General features: G+C 41.5%; 1 protein-coding gene across 1 annotated transcript; it reads left to right on the top strand.

Moving 5' to 3' along the window:
* The first annotated feature begins 225 nt into the window (after nucleotides 1-225).
* H1-0 (H1.0 linker histone) lies at nucleotides 226-2,698 on the top strand. Its single transcript, XM_083156492.1, has one exon. It carries the CDS (start codon nucleotides 797-799, stop codon nucleotides 1,388-1,390), a length of 594 nt encoding a protein of 197 aa, XP_083012618.1. The 5' UTR covers nucleotides 226-796; the 3' UTR covers nucleotides 1,391-2,698.
* Nucleotides 2,699-10,276: the final 7,578 nt, after the last annotated feature.

The following is a 10,276-nucleotide window of genomic DNA, read 5'->3' as shown; positions in this document are numbered from 1 at the left end:
GAGTCCCGGGGCTGAGAGACAGAAGGATGCGAGAGACCAAAGACTGTGCTCACGGGGGCTACGGATAGGAGGCTGTCAGCGTCTCCGGGGGCTCAGGGAATGGACACTTTGTGTCCGGGAAGAAACACAGATAGTTGCGGAGCGGCGCCATGTCTGCCTCTTCCCGCCCGCAGCCGCCAGTCCTCAACTCGGTCCGACCCCAGCAAATAAAAGGCGGGAACCGGCGGGAGGGGCTAGCAGAGGGAGGGAAGGTGCTGTGGAGTAAGAGTGTTCCAGGCTGTCACTGACTGAGCAGCAAAGAGACAGCAGTAAACAGAGCTGAGGCGGAGACAGCTCAGGGAAGGAAAACAAGATCTCACACGCTGAGAAATCAAGAAGAGGAAGAAAAAAAAAAAAAGGAAATATTCGGAGCTGCTGCTATTTATCCCGAGAGTGAGGAGAACTGACAAAGACATACAGGTGCAACTAGTCTCAAGTCAGTGACTTTTACACATCGAGGAATAAATATTGGCAAATAAATACTGACTGGAGAGAGAAAAGACCACGGTTCTTTCCTTTCATGAACTTCTGAATCGGGGAGAGGACAGAGAGTGAAGTCTGAGCGTTTGCTGCTCAATCCACTTTGTGGTGTTTTTTTTTTTTGCCACAGTTGCTGCTGGAAGACAGATTGCACCTTCCATTTCCACTATTGTATAATAGGCAGCCTTCCGACCAAGTGACTGGGGTGACCATAAAACAGACACATTGGACATTTTGAAGAAAGTTTGTATTTTGACCACCTGTGGTAAACGATAAAATGGCAGAAAACTCATCCTCTGCTCCAGCTGCCAAGCCCAAGAGGTCCAGGGCAGTCAAGAAGTCAAATGACCACCCAAAGTACTCTGACATGATAGTGGCTGCTGTCCAGGCAGAAAAAAGTAGGTCTGGCTCATCACGCCAGTCTATCCAAAAGTACATCAAGAACCACTACAAAGTAGGGGAGAATGCAGACTCACAAATCAAACTGTCAATTAAAAGGCTTGTAACATCTGGCACCCTAAAACAAACTAAGGGTGTCGGAGCTTCTGGCTCTTTCAGGTTGGCTAAGGCGGACGAGCCTATTAAAAAAGTAGCAAAGAAACCCAAGAAGGAAGTCAAGAAGGTAGCTTCTCCCAAGAAAGCTGCAAAGCCCAAGAAGGCTGCCAAATCCCCAGCCAAAGCCAAGAAGCCTAAAGTGCCAGAGAAGAAGACAAAGAAGCTGTCAAAGAAAAAAGCTGCTCCCTCCCCTAAAAAAGTCAAGAAGACTAAGACTGTGAAAGCCAAACCTGTAAAGGCATCTAAGGTGAAGAAGGCCAAGCCAACCAAGCCGAAGGCAAAAGCCAGTCCAAAGAAATCTGGACGCAAGAAGTGAATGAAGCTCATCCAGTCTCTGGACAGCTCCTAATAACTTGTGTACATAGTTTTATAATCTTTAACTTTTTGTCCTCCAGTGCAACTTTCTAAAGCTTGATCAGCTTCCCTGTAATTCCTAAGGACAATATGTTTATTTATGTACATTTTTTTTTCTTTTAAATATTTGCGAGGAAGGAGTTTGGAGTAGACTTTCAAGGCATTGATTTTGTTTTACCTGCACTAATTTTAATCCTGTATAGGTAGTTTAGTAAAATATCAGTGAAAAGCTTTAGTCTATAGTGAAAAAATGACAGTATGTTTTAGATTAAATAAATTGGCTAAATACTGCGAATAGACAGGCGGATTAATCAACTTCATCTTGTGAAGGCCAAAATCACTTTTGGTTTTATGCTTATTTTTGCTTTTATATATATATATATATTTATAGTGATCATATGCCCATGCTAGATTTGTAAATTTAAGGAATTAAATTGCTGGAATAATTATAGCCATATATTATACTTGGGCTGTACAAATCTATTCTACAATAATGAGCCACTACTTTTTAATCAGTGATTTGTTGTGTAATCAAATTAATATGTCATTATTCTACGTTTATCTTTGTCACATATATAGTTTAAGCTTTCATTAACAAAATAAGTAGTATGACCGAGTTCTGGGATGTGATCTGGTCTCTCATTAGTTAAACCTTGTCACTGGAATGTCCAGCGATAGAACTCTAATGTTACTGATTGTTACCTCTGCCAGTTATTTTATTCTCTAGCCATTACTATCTTAGATGTGTTTGGTAACATGCTGTGAGTTTGTACACTCATTTAACCTTTCTTGGGCTAGCTGTCTGAAACACTAATTTAAAATGTCCTACTTTAATGCATACATTGTGTGTTCGTGGGGCTCTGAATTCCTGGTTGCAAACTACATCTGTTTTATGCTACATCGTATGACCATGTAATCATCAAGATTTTATTAAGGAGGTTTTTTATTAATGGTTTAATAAACATACATTCACTAAATAAAAAAAAACAAATATAAATAATGTAAGTAAACTTATAGAAGATTTGCACTTTCACATTTCACTTATGTGGGTTAGAATACATTAAATAGAAGTCATATTTTCAACATTGTTTTAGATTTACTAGGTGGGCTATTGATCAGTTGTATTCTTCAGTAAATGAGTTGTAATTATAGATTTTTGTCCTTAACTTTAAAAACTGATTCATCATGTGTGTGTTGCTTTGAAGTTTAGCTCTGAACAAATCTGATCCTTTGTATTCTTTAATTTGAAAATAAAAATACAGAAACCATGTATTGTGGTCTTTGATCTGTCTTCTCACATGTTTTTAACATCATTTTCTTCTGATTGGATATAGGTAACTAATGTATTCATGATGCTTGCATTAACCCTTCACTTCCAGTCATATAATGGAGCTTAAAAGGTATCAGCTTTTATTTTCTGATTTTGTTATCAGTTTGCACTGATAAGTAAGGGACTTTTTTAAATCAAATATTAATAAGTAAATATAAGTACTAATAGCTTAATGCAGAAATCTGCATATTGCTAATTAACACTAAAGTTCCAATTATTATCAATGGGGACTACCATATGACCCCTATGTACCCTGTTAGTTTGCCCCATCTTAAGATGGTTAAAACTGTTCCGATCCCTGTTCTGCAACTTTGGTCAGCACAGAATCTGAAAGCTGAACCTGTGGGCATGCGCAGTGTCAGATTCCCTGAAGGAGTCTTCCACGAAGTGAAAAACTTCCAATTTACATGGGAAAATGCTACCGCTGTCCCTGCAAATTACAGATGGTACATAGTGGGGATATTATTATAAATACTTAAAATGCTAAATCAGGCATTCCCAACCACGGTCCTCAAGGCACACCAACAGTGCAGGTTTTAGTGATTTCCAGGCTTCAGCACAGATGGTTTAATCATAATCCCTCAGATACTAATTAAGTCACCTGTGCTCAAGCCTGGATATCACTAAAACCTGCACTGTTGGTGTGCCTTGAGGACTGTGGTTGGGAATGCCTGTGCTAAAGGGTCTTAAAATTCCATGTTGTGCTATACTTATTCTTTTTGTAACTTTATATACCTATCTACTGTTCCTAAAGAGAAATGACTCTGTTCTGCTATTGTTTTACAACATAGGGATCAATCCATTTGAGTTTCATCGTGGCCCGAACTCTCACAATATATAAACAAAAACGGCAATAAATGACTTTTTATGCAACCACAAATGCAAAAATAAGTGGATCTGGGACTTATCCTGTGTATTTTGCATGGAAATGGGTAAATCCATGGAAATAAACCTAGCATTATGGAATTGACAAAAAAAAAAAATTGGTAAAAAAAAATCAAATAGACTGCGGCTAATTGGATTCCCCCTTTATCTCTCTCCATACTTTGATAAATGCCTCTATAGAATAAATACAGCAAATTATTTACTAGAGATGTGCAGGTCCGGATTTACCTGGATCTCAAAATGGGATCGTATTGGCTATCCAGTTGTCGCCTGTTTTGGAGCAAAAACATGTGACAGTATATAGCCAATAAGATCCCATTTTGAGATCCGGGTAAATCCGGACCTGCGCATCTCTATCATTTACCACTACAAGGACTCAGAAGTTCCCGAAATGTATAACTGCTTGAATAAACTAATTTCTACCAATGCAGAATGTTTTTTATTAACAATAGTTAAATTTTATGTTTATAGGGTTAATCTCAAGTGCAAGTTCCAGTTTTACATATGTGTTCTTATTAAAGGAGCTCCACTGGCAGAGTCTTGGGGCTAAATCAAGAGATTCTGACTTGATTGATCCTCCCACTCACACTGCTGCCATCTAAAATTGGTTAACAAAATTATTTGTATAACATGACTGACAGAGCACAGGAAAAATGGATGCTTAGAGAAGATCAAGAAATACCACCTTTGATTAAGCCAATAATTTCCAAACTCTGGGTGAGATTTAATAGGATGAGATATTCAGAAAGTGAGAGATTTGGGAAGAAATCTCCAGTTTTTTTAAAGCGGCAATCATTTACACTTCAAAATCAAACTGGTTTTGCAGTGTAAATGGTTGCCGCTTTAAAAAAACTGGAGATTTTTTCCCAAATCACTCACTTTCTGAATCTCTCATCCTATTAAATCTCACCCTCTGTCTTTAAGGCACACAGTCACAATTTTAAGGCTATCAATACTTTGAGCACAGATGGATAAATCAAAATGAATGTTGCTGGCAGTGGCGTAACTACAAATTTTGCTCCCCCTGCCAAAAAATTTGCCCCCCCCGGACTCCTCTCCAGTGTGTTTCCCCACACTGAAGCTGAAGAAGGATAGAGGAAGAGAGACCAGCAGACACTGTTGCTTCCCATGGCTCTGGCGCATCCCAGGCCGCCCGAGCACGTCCATCCTCCCGCCCATCCTGTACACAGTAGCCAATAGCCGGCTCTGTGTACAGTCAATTGAATCAGTGGAGGGATTTGTCATATCTGCCATGGCCGCACCCATGCTGTGGCTGACTAGCCTCCGGTGCTCAGTCAGTGGACAGCGACAGGCAGCAGCATTCCAGTGCGTCGAGCGGGTGCCGGCACCCACACAGACCCCACGGTTGCTTGCTCCTCCAAGCTGGGGCTGCCTTACAGTAGTTACGCCATTGGTTGCTGGGTACATACATTGGGCTGTATTCAACGTGGCCGGCGAGGGGGTTAAACGACGGGGATAGCTGAAAACAAGCGATTAATCCCCACGCCGGGCGCTCACCCTATTCAACATTCCCGGGGAATCCTTGCTGTCAGAGGACAGCGAGGATTCCCCCAAACAGCAAGGCTCATGGCTAAAGCAGGGAGCCTGCTGCATTTAGCCACGAGTATCGCTGTTCTAGCGGCCACATATGAATCTCCCCTTCACTACAAAAATCTAGCGAGGGGGTCAGGTCGCAGGGTCAGTATTCAACTGACCTGTGACAGCGAGCAGTCAGCACTACTCTCTGTCACAGCTCACAAAAATCATTGAGTACACCCCATTGTGTTGTGTGTACCGATCCTAATTTTAATTCCAAGTCATAGAAGCATTGCTTATTATCACCTGTGATTACCTTGCCTTACATTTGAACAGAAAATCTATTCTTATAGAGGATTCTTTTGAGCCTTTTACAAAAACTTTCCTTTCTGCACTTTCACAGTGGTGATGCCTATATGAATACAGATTTTTTTTTTTCTAAAAGAACCAAACAATTGTAATTAATAAAAATACAGGAGATTTTCATGATTGCATGTGGCATCGTAATTGTCCATATCAACATTGACTAAGCTTTTTTACTTGACTAAACATTAAATCTACTTCTATATAGAGATGTATATAGCTCTTTAGCACTGAAAGAGTTAAACCTGTAGCATAACTTCAGCTGTTAATGTAATGCATTAGATCACTCTACCGGCATAAATGAATGTGCCACATGTATTCAATCAGTATATTGAGAAACCATTAGGCAGCTACCACTAATTATTGGTATGAAGATTATGTAGAGGCGTAATGTTTTTTGTTACTGCATATCACATACTTGACAGTTTATAGGCGTAGACTGAAAAAAAAAACGAATCTGCTGTTAGATATGTGTTAAACAAGTTTTAGCTGTTTTGAATATCACTTTATTTCTAGACTGCTTATAAACAGGGACATAGTAGCTGCCAGATTGTGTCATTTTATATACAATTTTTGAATCTCTTTAATGTGGAAGTACTTAGAAAACAATTACAATGCATTGTAAATCTTAAATACTACTGCCGAATTCATATAATCACAATTGAAAAACAAGTATGTACCTGGGAAGTAAATCCTTTAACTAGCTGAGATATATCCTCTCCTTTTAAGATGTCATGCTGTGCATACTCACCACAAACATTGCATTTTGCATCGTGAGCAGATCCACCTAGTACAAATCCCATTGTCAGCCATATTGCACACTTTTGCCAAGTGATGCAAAGTTCAAAACTGTGGTCCAACAATGCAACTAAGTTTGACATAAGTGGGAAGCTCAGAAACATCAGAAGCACATTGATTGCTCCAACAGACCTCTGAGCAACCCCATGCTTTCTCAGACAGAGCAGTTCTCCTACGAAGCTGGGGCCATACCAGCTGTGAACGAATGTGAAGTGGCAGGCTATTGAATGCCCAGAAAATGGTCCTGATGCATATCCGTGTCCACCTCTGAGTCAGACTGCAGTGTTGACTAGAACTGTCATCCCCAGATTAACAATGTGTCCCAAATTTTGGTCTTGGGCCTTCATTCTAGTAGCTTCTGTCCCCAGTGTGTTCGCACTGTTGACCGGTGTTGAAGTGCTGCATATGCACATATTCATTTATACGCATGTGCAGGGCTTCTGTGAAGGTGCTTTCAAAGAATTGCATAGTCTCTGTGGCGCTCGCACAGGGGGGGAGGTGGGCAGGGGGCATTCGCAGGCATTTCCTGGGCATACCCACCAAAATGCTGTGTGCCTGCTGCTCACCCATCCATGCAAAGTGGCAGCGCTCTGTGCTAGCTGCTAAGGCATCTGGGACAGGTGGTGTGGCAAGTGGCAGGTGAGCAGGTAATGCTCACCTTTCCTTCTCCGAACAAGCATTTTTCCAGATGCACCAGAAGGGAATAGTACTTACAGTATGAACTTGCTGTTTAATTAACGGGGCAGCCACCTGTTGCATTCCAACTTACTGTCCAGTGGACACTGGGAGTTCGGAGTTAGCCCAGTGAGACTGAACAGCCCAGTGAGATTGAACTATGGGTATGTGCTGACTATCGTTGAGCTCTACTGCATATTCAAAAGTGTGTTATTAAGAATTGACATAAGAACTTTGTCATCATTCATCCAATTAAACTGCGTTAATTACTTATTTGGTCTATTCCAACTACTAATTGTGCAGCTACAAATAGGAGCGTATTTAGACACACACATACTGTACTTTCATCTCTCTGTGAAACCGTCCACACACAATGGGAGATTATGCTCAGCGTGTATAGACAGTATAGACAGCGATCATTGCCATCATCACTGGGGGGGAAAGCCGTTCAGTGCATACACACTGTGCGACTTTCATCCTGCCTAGCGCCGACACACACACAGCGACTTTGAGATGAAAGCCGCTCAAAACAGCAAGTTTGAGTGGCTTTCAACCCAAAGCCGCCCAGTGTGTGTGGCCAGGCGATGAGCAGTGAGCGCTGCTGCATCTACCAGCAGATGAGCGGCTTTGAGGATGGCTTTGCATAGCACAGTTCTATGCAAAGCCGTCCTCAAAGCCGCTCATCTGGTGGTGAACATCTGCCCAGTGTGTATGGCCCTTTAGTGCATATGGCATATGAACTATATACTCATATGTGAGGCTACGTTTACCTATATTTTTATATTTTTACTAAACCCCCGGGAGGGTATATATGTTTGTGATAGAATACATATTAGCTTATAAGTTATTTTTGCATTTCAATTTATATTTCTTGGTAACTGCATGTTAACTGGTTTTCCTTTTTATATTTATTTTTATAGATTTTCTATTGTGTTATTTTTTTCCTTTTCTTTTCATTAATTTTTTTTATGTATTGTCTGGTATATGAATTATTGTATGTATATGATGTTTATATAATAAATGGATTTTTTTTACATGTCATCTAGCGCCATACCGTAGTGCTTTTTTTCTTCAGCATATCTAAGGTGATCTGAGACCATCGAATGATGCAAGGTTACCACATAGCCTGCAAATGGATGTTTATGTTAAACATCCATTCGCAGCCAGTGCGTATGAACGGAATCGGTACATCTGTCAGAATGAACTTAGGTCTACAGTCATTAGGTCGACCCCACTAGGTCGACTGGCAGGAAGGTCGACATGGGCCAAGGTCGACATGACTTAAGGTCGAATTTGCATAAAGGTCGACATGAGGAAGGTCGACTGGTCATAAGGTCGACATGGGTTTTTCACTGTTTTTTTATCCGAATGTCGACACAGTCGACATGGACACAGTTGGCAATGAGAATCGGACCCTCGCTTCGCTCTCAATGCTTCGGGCATGGTGGCTCGCTTCGCTCGCCACAGCTTTAATAACCTCCTCCACTCCCTAGTGGATGGTAGGGCATGAAATACTGCCTGTCGGCACATGTCGGCTCAAAAAAACAGTGAAAAACCCCATGTCGACCTTATGACCTGTCGACCTTCCTCATGTCGACCTTTATGCAAATTCGACCTTAAGTCATGTCGACCTTGGCCCATGTCGACCTTACGTCAGGTCGACCTTCCTGCCAGTCAACCTAGTGGGGTCGACCTAATGACTGTAGACCTAAGTTCATTCTAATAGATGACCGCATCCCGCATGAACACGGCGTGCAAGGAGGGGAGACGGGCGCAGCGGTATTCGGCGATCAGCATCTGGGGGACTGGCAAAGCTGTGAATTTGCATCCTTGTGAATCAACCAGAATAACCCCCATATTATACACACATACATAATATACACACACTCATGGTATACATATACACAAACACACATAGGGCCTGATTCTGGTTCACTTGCAAAATCAAATTCTCTCTCTAATTAACAAAACCATGTGCACTGCAGGTGGGGCAGATGTAACATGTGCAGAGAGAGTTACATTTGGGTGTTATTTAGTTTCTGTACAGAGTACATACTGGCTGCTTTATTTTTACACTGCAATATAGATATCAGTTTGAAGTACTGCACATTTTACATCTGCTCCACCTGCAGTGCACATGGGTTTGTCCATTAGAGAGAGGATTTGATTTAGCAAGTGAACCAGAATCAGGCCCATGGTATTCATATATACATACACAGCCAACACACAGTCACCTGTGTCACCAAGCATCACATAAGCCACCAAAATGTATTATAGATGCTGCCCCCCCCCCATATAGAGTGCTTACCTGTCCAGCATAAGTTATTACAGCAGATAACCCCCAACTCCCCAATAGCAAACACCTGCAGCGTCTATCCCTGCATCACCCTGCCAACCAAGCTCAGAGATGTGTAATGGCGCATTTTGCCGTTGCCAAAAAATTGCACGTTTTACTGTGGCCAAAAAATAATACATCAACAATCGCATTCAGATGTTTTCTAATTTAAAAGTATAGAAATAGCACATTAATAGGGTGTGATTTTTCACAATGCACGCCTAACATGGATAAAAAAATGCCCAAAAATAGATCTGGCTGGTTTGACAGAAGCATGCACAGGTCAGTGTTTATATAGTTAAAAGTAAAAATAAAACAGTAGGAGAGGGTTTTTTTCCCCTAATTTCAGAAATAAGGGGAAACATTTACAAGGGTTTCCCCATATTTCCAAAACCAGCACCGGGCTCTTGGGCCGGTCCTGGTTCCAAAATACAGGGGACAAAAGAAGTCCCCCCATATATTTTAAACCAACACCGTCATCACGGTAATGCCACAGCCTTTGGGACACTTTTTTATGTAAGGTCACCTGGCCAAAGCTTTAACCCTATGACTGGTCAGCCCTGGCTAGGGTCCCTGGAGGAGTGGGGTCCCTTTCAATAAAAGGTTCCCCTACAGGTCACCCAAGGCCAGGGCTGATAGCTGGGGCTATCGCTGGCACCCCTGGTGGTGGGTACAACCTCCCCACATGCACACACACCATAGAAAGTTACATTTTATTAACATACATGCACTCACAGCATACATACACATACTCACCTATGTTGCCACGTAAAGCTGGTCCCCTTGTTCAGTAGAAATCCAAGCAGTGTACTCACCTAATTCCGGAGTAGATCACATCCTCTTCAGTCCTCTTCACATTCTCTTTGTCTATTATCATAAAAAAAAAACAGATCCAAAACCCACAAGGGTGTTTTTGGCAAAAACTT

The sequence above is a fragment of the Crinia signifera genome, chromosome 8, assembly GCF_055691185.1.
Source record: "Crinia signifera chromosome 8, ASM5569118v1, whole genome shotgun sequence".
Taxonomy (NCBI): domain Eukaryota; kingdom Metazoa; phylum Chordata; class Amphibia; order Anura; family Myobatrachidae; genus Crinia; species Crinia signifera.
The sequence above is the reverse complement of the archived record's forward strand: the minus strand, read 5'-3'. Positions and strand labels throughout refer to the sequence as shown.